Consider the following 16140-nt stretch of genomic DNA (forward strand, 5'->3'; position numbering starts at 1 on the left):
TCCTGTCTTCTGGACTGCTGTCTCCATTCTGATCAATGTTTGCTCCAAGGTATTACTATACTTCGCCTATACCTCTATCTTTTCTGATCACTAAGTCAGCGAATTAAAGCTCTTTCTTCTACCTAATCTATTCTCTAGCTGGTTAACTCCCCTGTGTGAATGTAAAGGCAGAGCCATAAGTAAACTTGTCAAAGTTTGCAACCTGAAACAACCTGTCTTGTTTATGTTGAGTCAGTTTCTGTTCTCACTGCAAGCAAGCTGAGATTGGGGCACACTTTTTCTGCTACTCTGCTAAAGACAGCCGATTCCTAGTAGTTTTAGCTCTGATATTTTTGACATTTTAATGTTTTGCATCCCACACAAGCTGAGTCTGGTGTTATGGTTTGAGCATTGGACTATGACTCCGCAGACCAGGAAGTGTATCCATGGGTAGCCATGTCGGCCATATAGCACAGTACAGCATGCTCCAAAATCCACCAAACAGCGATACCTTTTATTGGGCTGACCAAAATGCACATTATACATGTTAAAGCTTTTGAAGCTCCACAGGCTTCTTCATCAGGCAAAGGTGATAAAAAATGATACAGCAGAAAAACAAAACCACATTTTGACAATGTTTTGAACCCTGGCTCAGCCATGTAAATCCATTGGGTGACCTTGGGTAAGTCACATTCTCTCAGTCTCAGAGGATATCAAAGGCAAGCTCCATCTGAAGAAACTTGACAAGAATGTCCCATGATCAGGTTGCCTTAGGGTCACTATAGGTTGGGAAAGACTTAAAGCAACAAACAAGGGCTGGGAACTTTAATTTCCAACCCAAAGGACCTATCCAAGGTGCTGGACCTAGTTAGGAATAGGGTTCAGCTCATTGGAAGGCTACTTTAGAGCCTAGAGCGGATTCACTGAGCCACTCACACAGGAGCCACCACCAGCGGCCACTAGCCCTGGTCTTGGGCTGGCAGAATCAGGGCCTGCGTTTGACCTTCTAGCCACAAGGAGAAGGCAAGGTGGCTGTGATCAGAGAGCAAGAGTTGGCCATGTTCACCTCAAGAGGAGGTGAGACAAGGAATTGTAACCATGTTACATAAAGCTTACAATTAAAAGGGAAGGATATACAATAAGGAGAGCACTCCATGAGATTTTTCTCAGAGCAAAGAGTGGGCCTCTTAGCGCGGGGAGAAGCAGAAGGGGATTTGGCGTGGGATGTTTGTGAAGCCGCTGACATCCGGCGTGAGGTCGATTTTGGTGACTCCCGGGGGGTACTTGACCTGGAAGCTCTGCAGGATGGTGGTGAGGTATAGGAAGAGCTCCATCCGGGCCAGTCCTTCGCCAAGGCAGTTCCTCTTTCCTGGAGGAGAGGGAAGCAAAAGGTGCTGTTAAGATGCATCGTAAGGAAGAGGCATATCTACCCATATCATAGGAAGGTTACACTTTGGGGGTGCATCTGCACTGCAGGAGTAATGCAGTTTGACAGCGCTTTAACTGCCATGGCTCCAGTCTACAGAATCCTAGGATTTGTAGTTATGTGAGGCACCAGTGTACTCTCTGGCAGAGAAAACTATAGACCTTGTAAAACGACAGCTCCTAGAATTCCATAGGATGGAGGTGCAGCACTTAAAGTGGTGTCAAAGTGCATTATTTCTGTAGAGCAGATGCATCCTTAAACTACAGCTTGCAGAATCCTCCAGCTGCTGGCCACAAAGGCTGGCGGATTAGGGGAGCTGCAGTAAAAAAGTGACTTTACCCAAGCTCTGTTTATTCCACAGAGGCCTCCATGCCAAATCTAGTTTGATGGCCTTTGATTTAGGGTACTTTGTTTCATACAGATGTAGAGATGGAAGGGCCCCTTTAGAATCATAGAGCTAGAAGAGACCACAAGGGCCATCCAGTCCAACCCCATTCTGCCATGCAGGAACTCTAAATCAAAGCATCCCTGACAGATGGCCATCCAACCTATGCTTAAAAACCTCCAGAGAAGGAGACTCCATCACTCCATTGACGGAGCCCTTACTGTCAGGAAGTTTTTCCTGTTGTTGATATGGAATCTCTTTTCCTGGAGCTTGCATCCATTGTTCTGGGTCCTATTCTCTGAAGCAACAGAAAACAAGCTTGCTCCATCCTCAATGTGACCTCCCTTCAAATACTTAAACAAGGCTACCATGTCCCTTCTTAACCTTCTCTTCTCCAGACTAAAGATACCCAGCTCTGTAAACCTAAACTCCCCATAGAGCTTGGTGGTTTCCAGACCTTTCACCATTTTGGCCATTCTCCTCTGGATGCTCTCCATCTTCTCAATATCCCTCTGCTTCCAGGAAGAGCAGTGCAATTGTAATCACCCAGTGCCCTGGTTGCCAGTATCTCAGAAATACTTTACTTGGGATGCCAAGGCTGGGTATTATGTTGGGCAAGAGGGAAACACATGTGGCATTGTCAAGATATAACTATCACGACAGAGCTCCATCACCATGGTTGCATTAACAACTCAGGACCACAGGCCACATTTTCTGTGCAGGAATGCTAATTTTCATTTATTCTGGATGGGAAATGTCCTTCCTGCACAGAAAATGTGGAGTTTCTGTGCAGAAAATCACTGTTTTCAGTTCACATGATCCTATGGGTTCTCTTTCCCCATAGAATAATTCCCAAACTGCAAAGATTCTTGTCATGGAGAATTGTCTGCATAGAGGGTTCCCAACATTTTTTGTCTGCTCTTCAAATATTTGTGTATAGGTATATACTCCCCACTTTCCCAAATCCAGCCATTCTTCTTCATACCTGCGGAGAAAGGCATGTCGGCTCCGTTCTTCTTGAAATCTCCCTTTTCATCCAGGAAATGTTCGGGGTCAAAACGAAGTGGATTTTTAAATTGCTTTCCTTCATGCAGGGCAGAGGACAACATCACCACAATGGTAGCCCCCTGCCAGAAGGGAATACAGAACAGCGAGAGTCTGCAAAAGTGGCTACTAAGGCAGATTATCACTGTCTTCTCCAAATTTTGGAGGAAGGCCTCAAAGACTAGTTGCATCAAATCAAAATATGGGGTCCCTCCAAAGTTATTTAGCAAAGTCATGGCTGAAGCCCTTTGGGTGAGTCCCAACTATTATAGAAGTACCGAGTCCATTGTGGTGAGTCAATACATACATAAATCCCATTGCTTCAATGGATTCACTCTAGTTCAGATTACCAGTTTGTTCCAGTTGACAGCCATTTTTTCTAAAAGTAATTTGGAAAGCTGCCTGCAAACTTTTTTTTTTACATATAAAATATTATGTGGTTTGACCACATGAACAAATATAGTCAGCCCTCCACACATTTTTGGTTTTGCCTTTTGCTGATTTGCTTATTCATGGATTTGAGTAATATGTCCTCTCTATGAATCTCTGGCACCTCCTGCCTGATTCTGCTAGAAGTTGACCATAGAGTCAAGAGGGAGGACCTAGAGATTCCTAGAGAAAACACTACTCTAGGCATTTGTAGGTCCTCCAGTGCAAGAGGATTGCATTAGAGGACCTAGACTAATGTGATGCATCATGAGGATAAAGTTTTGGCTGTCTGTTGATCATCACAAGGCTTCTCTTGGGCCTTTTGCAAAAACCACCACCTGATCACCCCAAATCCTAGGTACCTTTGGGATGGTAAAGCCTTCCAGTTGCACGTCCCTCTTTGCCATTCGGAAGATCCCCATGGGGACGAGATCGAGAAACCTCTGGGCTTCGTGGATGACGGCTTCTGTGTAGGGCATCCCGGGACGGTCCTTCATGGCGGGGGGACGTTCCCGGCCGATCACTCGGTCGATTTCCTCGTGGATCTTTGCTGGAAGCAGAGGCAAAGGCAAGATGTGAAGTGCATTCAACAGATGGAGGAAAAGAAGACCAGTTTTGGCAGATTCTCCCCCTCCTTCCTTCCTTCCTTCCTTCCTTCCTTCCTTCCTTCCTTCCTTTATTCCTTCCCTCTTTCCTCCTTTCTATTTTAAACATAATACACCCACCATTTCTCCAGACTTTAAAGATGTCCCACTTTCTCTCCTCTCCTCTCCTCTCCTCCTACTTTCCCACTTTGTCCCCAGCTTACTTCAGTTGCTGCAAATGGATTCAAAAGTGCAAAAGTACTTTGCATTTAATCCAAAGAACCATAGACTCATAGAGCTGGAAGAGGCCACAAGGGCCACCCAGTCCAGCTTCCTGCCATGCAGGAAGACAGTATTGATTAAGGAATCCCTGGGGAGCATCAGTATGAGGAGTGGAGGGGGAAGGCCTTCCCAGTTCGCTCAAACAAAATCAAATGGCCGCATCCTCTCCTAGCTTGTCTGCTCGTGTGCAATGAAACACAACCGGCTCAAGGGCTGGCAAACCTTCCACTGCTGGGTGTTCAAGCAGAAGCATGCAGATGTATCTCAGGGTGGTACTGGAGGTTTCTGTTCCGGCGAAGTATAAATCGAGGACCGTCATCATCAGATTGTCCTTAGTAAATTCGGTCATGGGGTTGGTCTTCTCCTGCAAAGAGAGAGAAGAAGGATGAAAGAGAAGGTACTTTCCCACCAGGGCAGCCATTTGGTGACTGTGGCATCTCCTCTGGCAGCCATTTTGAGACCAACCAAACCCTTATTTGGCAGCCATTTTGTGAAACAGCCCATGATATTCTTTGTCAAAATTCCAGATGGACCCCAAAAGGGAGGGGATCTTATTCTGTGGCCTCCTGCCCATGTCCCACCTGCTCCATTTTGAGGAGGAAGGCATCTATGAAGTCCCGGGGAGTATTGGAGGGGTCAAAGGTTTTCTCGTGATCCTTGATCTGCTGGGCTATGAACTCCTTGACTGCCAACGTATCTTCAAAAAGCCTTTGGTGAGCGCCAGGCAAATAGTCCATGATCCCTGGGATGATGTTGTAGAGCTGAAGGGGAAAGAGAGAGAACGAGAGAGAATGAGCCCATCTTTGCACAAGACAGGATGGGAAACTCTTGGAATCTGAATTCAACCCATGTTGCATAGCCATCTATAGGGATCTTTACTTTTCCCTGGGGCCCAGTTGGAAGAACTGATGAATCCCTGTGCCATCCTTACTAGTCTTATACCTTTTTTCCATTTGGGAATGTTATATAGTTGGATCACAAACTCCAAAGTCCTCTAACCACCCTGGCTAGCTTGGCTGGGGGATTGTGGATGTTGTTGTCTTATCTAATCTCCAGCCCATATCTCTCAGTTCACAGCTGTTTTTCCTTCTTCTGGTCTCTCTCTCCCATCCTCCTCCTCCTCCTCACCTTCTGGCAATGGAGCTCTCCATCCAGAAGTTATCCATGATGCCTCCTTCCTAGGGTCATCCTTTTCCTCCTCCTCCTCTTCCTTACCTGCCCAGCAATGGAGCTCTCATGTCGGAAGCCATCTCTCAGCAGGCGGAGGATGCGGACAAAGTCCTTGCCCTGGTAGTCAAACCGCTCTCCAAAGAGGATGTGGCTGATGACGTTCCCCGTAGCACTGCTGAAAAGGGTGGCTGGGGTGAAGGGCAGACCTGGCAGGGAGGGAAGCCGCATTAGTGGTGGCCATGGGTCAAGCCAGTGTCACAAATACAGGGCCTAAAGCCAGGCCACCCAGGTATTCCAGTGGCTGATGGTGGCTTTTATGTCAGGAAAACAGTGAACCCACTCTGGGGTCCATTCCAGACTTGAAAAGAGCCAGCCATGGTTCTGAAGGGCAACCAAGACCACCGAGGGGCTGGAAGCCAAGCCAGGTGAGGAACGGCTTAAGAAGCTGTTTTTAATGGTTAGGGCATCTGTTTCCAGAGTGTACAGTTATATCAGTTCAATGCCATTTTTAACAGCCATGCCTCTATCCTATGGAATCCTGGGATTCGTAGTCTGTTGAGGCTCTCAGAATGGTGTAGTCCATTCCCTTCAACTACAGCATTGTATTCTCCTGGCAAATATAAGTGCCTCTCCAAAGTACAAATCCCAGGATCCCATAGGATGGAAATGTCCATTAAAGGGGTACCAGAGAAGGAGTAGAGGAAAACCCCAACACTCAGACCATTGGAGTTTGTTAGAATAAATATCAAATACTGTTTTCTAGCTATGAATGGAGAGTAAATGCTACTCCTCACAACCTCAGCAAAGGAAAGATATCAGTAAAGACACCAATTTGAGTCCTTTCTACCTCTCAAATAAATGCATTTAACAAAGCAAAGTACCTTTTCTGTCCCTGAGCTCCTTCACCAAGTACTCTGCCTCTTCTTGAATCCGTTCCTCAATGCTTTTCTTTCCCATCCCAAAGTTCCTCATGGTCATGAGGGAGAAGCGCCGGATCTGGACCCAGCGCTCGCCATTGGACATGATGACACCTGACAGATGGCAGCCAGAGAAGAGGAATGAGCATTGGCCCATAGTTTTGTCAATATGATTAGAACCCCTTTTCATTCTATTCAATTAGAATACAATCCCAATACACACAATTCAGAGGAGTTTGGGCTTTTTGCGTTTCCCCTCACCCCCCCCCCCCAAAAAAAACCCTCCATAAAACTGAACTGAAAAAGTATTTGCAGTTTTTACTGGTGCATCTGCAAGGATGCGCATTACTGAACATATGGCTTTCCATTCCCTTTGCATGGATTTGCACAGTTGTGCATTTTTGGCAGAAGGAGGGTGAATACATACAAATTTGTGCTGGAAGCCATAAGTTCAAAGGTGGGTGATGGCAACATGGGCAACCCCCCCATGGTTTGCACATGCTGACAATTAAGCATTGATACCGATGTGCAAAAATCCGCTGAAATTCGCACAATACATGTATGTGTCGACTAGCCCCATCTCATGCAGGAGATTATGAGATGGGGGACAAAAGCAAAACCCGTCCTTATCCCATCCGGGACAGAGATCGCATGAAAGACATTCATACATTTGTGCTGATCCTGACATTAAACTGTCATCGAAGTGAAATTGCATTAACACATTCTTCCGTGAATAAAAAATGAAGGGCAAGGATGGGACAATTCCACCTCACTGACAGGACAATGAAAGGATCAGCGTGACATAATTTGAAAGTCTTTTGCACATTCATGGTCCATCGCAGTTTAATGACTGGGGACTGACAGGATAAGATGACGTTGTATGAAAATCTTCTCGTGATCGTGCCATAAGTATGGGACGTTCTTTCCCACGCCTGATAATCTCCTGAAGCTAGAAGTGAGCCAGATCCACCTGCGCAAGATGAGTTCCCCTGGAGAAAGGACAAGAGCCCTCCTCAGCCATTCCGAATCTGGGCCATAATGGTGTGAAGAAGCGGGATTTTGCCTGGAGTTCCTTCTTGGCACATGAAGCCTAGCATCAGGAATGACAGCCATGATACAGGGAAGTGTAGCGGGAATGGCTCAATGGGAGAGCACATGCCTTGCATGAAGAAGGCTTCCTGAGAGAGATTTCCTGCTTGTACCACTTACTGAACTTCAAAGAATTCAGTACAGATTTGAACCCAGAGCCCAAGAGCAGGGGAGGGAACTCTCTAATCCTCCAGATGTTGCTGAACTGCAACTCTCATGATCCTGGACCATTGGCCTTGTTGGCTGGAGCTGAAAGGGGCTGAAGGTCTACAGTGTCTTGGGAGCTATAGATTGCTCACACATGCTCAACTCAATGGGTGCCAAGGGCCTATTCTCCTCCCCACAGACCCCACAAAGGCCATGTACCCCCACAGCAAGCCCACGTGCCCCTCTATCCTTCTGCTCCCCCTCAAAATGGTATCAGGACGTGACGTCATATTTGGGGATAGCATGAGGTTCTGGAGAACCAGTGTTGTGTAGTGGTTTGAGCACTGAGTAAGACTCTGGAGACCAGGGTTCGAATCCCTGCTCAGCCATGGAAACCCACTTGGTCAAGTCCCACTTTCTCAGCCCCAGAGGAAGGCAGTGACAAACCTCTGAACAAATCTTGCTAAGAAAATCCCATAATAGGGGAGTATTTCTGCATTTTTTTCACATGACTTTCTGTGTGGTTTCTGGGGGTGAACATTGGCTAATATTGCTCTGAAAGGGGCAAATTTGGAACAGTAGGGATTTTGGGGGAAGGAGTGTGTCCTTTGGGGCCAGAAAAGTGGTCCACAGGCTGCTCTATGTCTCCCTGCTCTTGGCCTCCCCTTAGTCATCCTTGCTGCCTTCATTCCCAGTGATACGCAGATGCAAAATGGCAGCATAAACTGCTGGTGGTTCATTCTGAAATAATCTGTGGGTCCCCAAACACTTTGTTTGAAATATCATAGAATCATAGAATCGTAGAGTTGGAAGAGACCACTAGGGCCATCCAGTCCAACCCCATTCTGCCATGCAGGAAATCCAATTCAAAGCATCCCTGACAGATGGCCATCCAGCCTTTGTTTAAAGACCTCCAAGGAAGGAGACTCTATCACCCTCCGAGGGAGTGCATTCCACTGTCGAACAGCCCTTACTGTCAGGAAGTTCCTCCTAATGTTGAGGTGGAATCTCTTTTCCTGTAGCTTGCATCCATTGTTCCGGGTCCTGTTCTCTGGAGCAGCAGAGAACAAGCTTGCTCCCTCTTCAATATGACATCCTTTCAAATATTTAAACAGGGCTATCATATCACCTCTTAACCTTCTTTTCTCCAGGCTAAACATCCCCAGCTCCCTAAGTTGTTCCTCATAGGGCATGGTCTCCAGACCCTTCACCATTTTTGTCGCCCTCCTTTGGACACGCTCCAGTTTCTCAATGTCCTTTCTGAATTGTGGCGCCCAGAACTGGACACAATATTCTAGGTGGGGCCTGACCAGAGCAGAATACAGTGGCACTATTACTTCTCTTGATCTAGACACTATACTTCTATTGATGCAGCCTAAAATAGCATTGGCCTTTTTAGCTGCCGCATCACACTGTTCACTCATGTTCAACTTGTGGTCTACTTGGACTCCTAGATCCCTTTCACATGTAGTTTCATTCATATGCCACCATATTTCATCCGTATGTTCCAAAGTGGGTGATGGCAACATGTGCAACCACCCATGGATCTCCCAGACCCCATTGGCTGCATTGGGTTGGCCCAGGGAGACCAGACGTCATAACTGCAAAGGACAGCATTCCCAAACAAAAGCTAAAAACACTCATATAAATATAAGTGCATGCTTCTTAGTCGTGCTCAAAATGGAGGGCATTTTGAAACTCCTCCTGGACAGAAGGTTGAAATGTAGGGCATGTCCTGGGAAAAGAGGACGGCTGGTCACCCTGGACTGGCCCTTCTGCCAGTTAATGGCCTCTTCCTTTTTAAAAGGAGAATACCAAGTCCTTTGTTGGTCTTCTCTGCTGATGGAAAGCTGCCTCGGTTGAGGAAATCGTCTCCGTTGTCCACAAGGACCTTCTTGACCACATCATAGCCATAGATGACCACTGCCCGCTCGGAGCCGAAATACACGGTGAAGACCGGCCCGTATTTTTCGCTCAGCTTGAAAAGTAGAAGAGAGAGGAGAGAGTGAGGAAAAGGTGGAGGACTCTTCAAACGGGGTCTTTTGGAAGAGGAGAAGGAAGCAAAATGGGGACCAATTATGTGTGATAATCATTTGCGCAATTACTCACCATTTTTGCTTTGTTTGTGGGATGCTTTAAATGTGCTTTAATTGCTCTTTAATGCTGAAATTAGCCCCAGTGTGATAAACTCCTTAGTCCCCTGCATGGCCAAAGAAGAGGAATAGCCTCTGGCTACTTGGATAACCCTCTGTACCCAGCATAGCTGAGAACAACTACAACAACATCTTGACAAAATGTTGGCCTGTGACTCCAAGACTGTCATTTCCCCCCTCTTTCTCCAGTATACTTTTTAACATCCTTGCCTGATGAAGAAGCCAGCGGAGCTTTGAAACCTTGCATTGTGTAATTTGCTTATTTTGGTTAGCCCAATAAAGGTGTCACTGTTTTGTGTATGGCCAACACGGCTACACCTGGATATGTTTTCTGGAATGAAATATGTGGATGGACAAGAGACAAGCAGCTTGAGTATGATTTTAACCCCTTTGCCTGATGAAGAAGCCAGCCGAGCTTGCAGAAGTTGCATCACACAGTTTGTGCATTTTGGTTGGTCCAGTAAAGGTATTGCTGTTTTGCGGATGTGGGGGGTTATTGTACTTTGCTGTACGGCCAAAACAACTACCTCTGGATATGTTTTCTCTTATTCTCAATATCATTCCCCTCCCCGGATTGAGTCCATTCCTGTTTCTCCCCTTTGAGCTTTGCCCCTAGATTTATTTATTTATTTATACCCCGCTCTTCAGCCAAAAGACTATCAGAGCGGTGTACAAATTGTTAATTAGACATTTCCCTGCCGTCAGGCTTACAATCTAAAGAGACAAGACACAAAAGGAGAAGGGAATGGCAATGCGGAAGGGGGAAAATCCAACAGATCCTTTTTCCCTTGGAGGCCTGGACCAAGGCAGATGGACTGCAGGGAAGGCCCTTCTTCTTACTCAGATTAGGACCAATGGGGCTGGCCTGCCCTTGGCTTCTTTTCCTGCCCAGAACTCTCTCTTGACCTCCTGCAACCTGCCAGCTGTCCTGGGCACCATGCGGGCACTGCCACCGCCCAGTTAGCCAAAGTGCATTTTTTTGAATTTTGGTGTGTGTGTGGTATTCCACATGACCGCAGATGGACTCTGCCCTGCAGTCCGCCACAATCCCCAAAGCGATGGGACATGGCCGCACTACACCCAGCTGAGGTCAGCCTCATGGGACCTTTTGGAGTCAGTACCCTCGGACAGAAATGACTTGAAGCACACAACAACAACCGCAAGTCACGGTAAGGAGTGGGACCCCTGCCTCTCTGTGGCCACATGTGGCTGATGGGCCACCGGATCCCCATCTCTGCTTCATGCCCCAGAATGGCCCCTGGGGCTCTCTCCTGAGCTGGCTCAGCTCCAGTCCTTCAAGTCATCCATTTGGCATTTCCACGGTGGAAAGTATTCCTCTATTCCCCCCCATTCTCCTGAAGAAGCCTCTGGCCCAGTGGTTCTCAACCTGTGGGTCACGACCCCTTTGGGGGTCAAATGACCCTTTTATAGGGGTCACCTATTTATTTATGAAGTAGCAACGAAAATAATTTTATGGTTGGGGGTCACCACAACATGAGGAACTGTATTAAAAGGTTGCGGCATTGGGAAGGTTCTAGCTCCTGTTTATGGCCCTCTTCTGTTCTCTCCTTCAGAAGAAAATGACTGCTTTGGACTACATTTCCCAGAATCCCCCGGGCCAGGGACCATGGTGGCTTGCAATTGTTGTCTCTTTAGCTTGCCTTCCCCTCTTTCTGACTCATCCATTCATTGTGGAACAAAGTAATTTTGAAATTCCATCTGACATCAATTGGTTAATTAAAAAGAACAACGAAGTGAAGCTGCCCCTTTTGAACAGAAGAATCTCTGCCTTTTGAAATAACTTCACAGCCTCCAAAAAAGATGCGGTTAAGTTACCTGGTGCCGAATGGACTGAGGAAGGTTTCTTTTTCACCGCACGCCCCGCACACTATGCTGGGTGCATTCAGGGCCCTGAACGGCCCTGAAATAAGCCGGTTTCCACACTGGATTATTTCATAGTGTGAATGGCCCCTTACTCATTCATTCATTATGGAACAAGAAACAAAGTTAGTTTTGAAATTCCATCTGACATTAATTGGTTAATTAAAAAGAACAACGAAATGAAGCTGTGCATTTTGAACAGAAGAATATCCACCTTTTGGGACAATTTGACAGGTGTCAACTGCATATGTCTACATTTTGCAAGCTCTGATGGTGAGGCTGAGAAACCGCTTGCTGAAATCTCCCTTGGACTACATCTCCCAGAATCCCCTGGCGGGACCATGGCGGCTTGCACTTCTTGTCTCTCTAGCATCTCTTCCCCTTTTGCTTACTTGTTCACTTATTATGGAACAAAGTTAGTTTTGGAATTCCAACTGAAGTCAATTGGTTAATTTTCAAAGATAAATTAAATGAAGCTGCCTCTTTGGAACAGAAAAATCTTTAATGTTTGAAACAATTTCAAGCATTTCAACTAGTGAGTTCATAGAAGTAGAGAATTGAATCTTAGTGTTGGAAGAGACCCCCAAGAGCTAGTTCAAACCCAATTCTGCCACGGAGAAAGACAACCTTCCAAGCTCTCCCTGCAACAGATGGCCATCCAGCCCCTGTTTAAAAACCTCCAGGGAAGGAGACTCCATCACACTTCACAGAATCCTAGAATCCTACAATTGGAAGAAACGCCAAGCGTCATCCAGCCCAACCCTGTTCTGCCATTCAGGAAGACACAAAGCGCCCCTGAAGATGGCCATCCAGCCTCTGCTTAAAAACAGCCTTTCTGCTCTCCAAAGGAGCATCTTCCACTATTGAACAGCATTAACCATCAAGAAGTTCCTCCTAATGTTTAGGTGGAATCTCTTTTCCTGTAGCTTGGATCCATTGCTCCATTCTGTCCTATTCTCTGGAGCAGCAGAAAACAAGCTTGCTTCATCCTCAATGCGACTCCCCTTCAAATACTCAAACAGGGCTATCATGTAACTGTCTATTCTCCAGGCTAAACATATCCAGCTCCCTAAGTTGCTTCTCATAGGGTTTGGTTTCCAGATCTAGAAGTTCTTCCTAATGTTGAGGTGGAATCTCTTTTCCTGGAGCTTGCACCCATTGCTCCATTGGGTCCTATTCTCTGGAGCAGCAGAAAACAAGCTTGCTCCCTCCTCATCATGACCTCCCTTCTAACATTTAAACATGGCTCTCATGTCACTCTTTAACCTTCTCTTCTCCAGGCTAAACCTACCCAGCTCCCTAAGTCTTTCCTCATAGGGCTTGGTGGTGGTTTCCAGACCTTTCCCCAGTTCCTCTTCCTGACATTCCCAACTACATAAGACTGTGTTTTTCAACTTGAGATGGTAAGGCTGAGAAGCCTCTTGCTGAAACCTCCTCCTTACCTTCTTCATCTGTTCTGCTATGTTTTTGGTCTTCAGCTGAAGGAGGTTCCCAATGAACGGAAGAGGCATCGGACCCGGGGGCAAGTTTTTCCTCTTGCCCTCCACTTTCCTCCAGGCCAAAAGGAGGACCAGGGAGACCACCAAGAAGATGGTGGTGGTCCCCAGGAGATCCATTGCAGCCCAGCCTTTCCCTTTCCTCGGCAGAGGAAGGGCTGCCTTGTGCAGAGTGTCTCTCGACAGTCAAGTCAAGAGTGAGCAGCAAGATCAGAACAGTTTGTCCTAGTTCCCTAATCAACCCCACAATGGCTTGAGATTAGTTCAGCCATCAGCATTGCAATGACCGTTCTCTCACCTTGGAGCTGAGCCCAGTTTGTGTTTTGCACCATCTCTGCCCTGGATTCCTGCCCACCCTTGTTTACTCAGGAAGGGAGTTTTCTCTTCCCACAGAACAGTTCTGTCTTGCTCTGCTTTGCAGAGTTTGACAGGAGCAAAATTGCACAATCGGCCTCACTGCAGAAACCAGGGAGTGTTTCCACCCTGTTCCCTCTTTTTCTTTGCGGGGGATTTGCAGGGCTGTTGGTGTTTGCCGATGAGCTTGCATCTGTTAGCCATTGCCTAGAGTCCTTACCATCTTGGCCACCTGGGCTCCCAAATCTGTGGATGATGGCACTGTCCCGGCAGGCTGGTGCAAAACCAACATTCCCCTTAAGTTCAAACATTTGCATTTCAGAATGTTTGTCCTAACAAGCATGTGGCTCCATAAAATGAATATATTTCTGTTTATTGTGTAATTAAACCCCTCTGCCTTGGGAGGAACATAGACCTCTCAGTCTAGGCGTCTTCTTATCCTAAAACCTTCATTACATGTAAACAACCAAACATCTTATATCCTATTAAAACACTAACTTCCTCTTGCAGAACCTTACTGAGAGGCAGACATATAGGCTATAAAGGACATCTGCAAAGTCTAGAGCAAGCGTGGTGTAGTGATTTTAACGTTGGACTAGGACTCTGGAGGCTAGGGTTCGAAACCCAACTCAGCCATGGAAACCCACTGGGTGACCTTGGGCAATAAGTCACACTCTCTCAGCCTCAGAAGATGGCAATGGCAATTTTCCCCTGAACAAATCTTGCTAAGAAAACCCTATGATAGGTTCTCCATAAGTTGGAAATGACTTGAAGGTGCAAAACAACAACAACAACAAATATTTGTAAAGAATTAAACATAGAATCTTACAGTGGTGTCCCTAGGGTTGGGGTCACCTGGTATGGTCACTCATGCTGTCACCCCCATTGACCTCCTCCTCTTCTCATTTCACACCAGATAGAATCCTTAGTAATGTTTTTTGTACTAATGTTACTCATAAACCATAATCCCCATACATACCACTTAATGTACAGTGCACTTTACGCGGTCTTGAGCGTACGCGCTCAAGTTGCAGGGCGTGCGCAAGGTGCAAGGGGTGGCAAGTCCCATTCAAATGAATGGGTGCACGTGCTCGTGGTGCCCTGTGCGCAGCTGCGCTGCCACGCACGAGCCCCATTGTTTCCAATGGGGCTCGAGCATAGGCGGAATTTGCCTTATGCAGTGGGGTCCGGAACGGATCCCCCATGTAAGGCAAGGGCAGACTGTAATGCTAATAGTTCTGACAAAAACAACTAGCAAAATTAAAATTGTACTTTCGAATTACACTATTATAAGCACAGCCTAAGTTTATTTACACATACAAAGTGAGGATTTGGTTGAAATTTGATGTTGTTAAAGAAAATTTAAAAAGAATAAAAATTTCAAAAATTTCAATTTTTGTTAAAATTAAAATTTTGAAATTTGATACTTTAATATTAAAAAAAATTCTGGGGCCACCTCTTTCTCCTCTCACTGAGCTTCCCCTCTCCGACTCCTCCATCTCTTAAAGCCTTTTGAAGGGAAGGAGATGAATGCCACAGCCTGCTTCTGCCCAAATGGAGGCGTTTGAGGCGCAGTGGGGTCACCATTCCTGTTTTTAGGGGTGGGGTCACCTGGCGCAGTCCACACACCATGCAATGATGCCACTGGGATCTTAGAGGGTTTGCAAGGGCCATCTAATATCCAAGCCCTGGCCATGCAGGAATAGCAGAACTCTAGCCCTCCCAAGAGATGCCCATCTGGAATGCACTGGGACTGGCCTGTGGTGAAGGGAATAAATGCATGTAGGGCACCCCAATGAGGACGGGGTCAGATGCTGTTGAAGTGCGTACAGTGTGTCACAAAATCATTGTCTTTGTTCAATCCATTGCTGAGGGACTGTCGTTTCTGGATGAATTCCAATTCTGCTGTTTCTCTTTTGTTCAAGGACCGCTCTTCTGAGGTCCATTTCTCCTCTGGCGCAGGGACCGACCTGTTTGCCCAATGGAGAGCGCTGAAGGGCATTGCTGACACAGTATGGCATAAATTACATTGGAGGCCCCCTTAATATTGTGGGTGATGCCATGAGGTCTTGTGATGATGACATTTCCTGGGGAAAAGTGTGGGCAGAGTTGGCATCTTGGTTTGTGGCAAAGCGTAGTACCTGTGTAGACTGAATCCTCTACCTGAGGCACATTGACGATATTTTCCTAATTTGGACTCATGGAGAGGACTCACTCGTCCGCCAGAGTTTCAACAACTTCTGCCCCACCATCAACCTCAGCCTGGAGCTATCTCCTGAACGGTTGAAGCGTGGAGATGAGCTGTGTCTTGCACGCACATGCGCAGAGTCGATGCATGTAGGCAAAAACGCCTAGGAGAAGGTCTCTACGAAGAGTCTGCGAAGGCTCTGAGCTGCACAGGAAACTTCCTCACAGACACAGGCTGCAGCCTTGAGCTCCCAGCTTCAAAGAAATGAATCGCTGGACAATGAGACTTCACTCAATACAAGGCCTTGTTGGATCTTTGTTGCAGAGCTATTTACAAAGATTACATTGAATATCAGACATCCATCTTGAATACTCACAGCCATAGAAACTAACAAAGTGCTTCGCCAGCCACTGACCACAACAACCCAACAACGGAGATGATCACCTTCTCCCTTATATAGGTGGGCTTCCTGAAGCCGTGTGACAGCCAACCCACCAATGAAACCTGGCTGGTTTCATACCCAGTACCTGTTGCATCTGAATCCTTCCCATGATGCACTTCTGTGCATGTGCCATCAGACGTCCCATGATGCACTGCTCACCAAATGCTGGCTCAC

At 46.6% G+C, this 16140-nt stretch overlaps 1 protein-coding gene across 1 annotated transcript; it reads right to left on the bottom strand.

The window, feature by feature from the left end:
- Positions 1-472: 472 nt before the first annotated feature.
- On the bottom strand, positions 473-13193 carry LOC149310195 (cytochrome P450 2C11-like). Its single transcript, XM_089533925.1, has 9 exons — positions 12929-13193; positions 9268-9430; positions 6181-6330; positions 5345-5505; positions 4711-4890; positions 4352-4493; positions 3626-3813; positions 2776-2917; positions 473-1348 (listed from the first exon to the last, which is right to left on the bottom strand). The coding sequence occupies exons 1-9, from the start codon at positions 13100-13102 to the stop codon at positions 1167-1169; spliced, it is 1482 nt and encodes a 493-aa protein (XP_089390051.1). The 5' UTR covers positions 13103-13193; the 3' UTR covers positions 473-1166.
- Between the last annotated feature and the right edge of the window lie 2947 nt (positions 13194-16140).

This window comes from Sceloporus occidentalis, unplaced genomic scaffold, assembly GCF_023333645.1.
Source record: "Sceloporus occidentalis isolate IW3139 unplaced genomic scaffold, rSceOcc1.0.p SCAF_7, whole genome shotgun sequence".
NCBI lineage: Eukaryota > Metazoa > Chordata > Lepidosauria > Squamata > Phrynosomatidae > Sceloporus > Sceloporus occidentalis.

Coding starts and splice junctions, on each gene's coding strand:
- LOC149310195 (XM_089533925.1), bottom strand. CDS start 13,102: ATGGATCTCCTGGGGACCACCACCATCTTCTTGGTGGTCTCCCTGGTC. Junction 6,331..9,267: donor GAAGACCAACAAAGGACTTG/GTATTCTCCTTT, acceptor GCCATCTGTCAG/GTGTCATCATGTCCAATGGC. Junction 4,891..5,344: donor AGAGCTCCATTGCTGGGCAG/GTAAGGAAGAGG, acceptor TTTCCCCTTCAG/CTCTACAACATCATCCCAGG.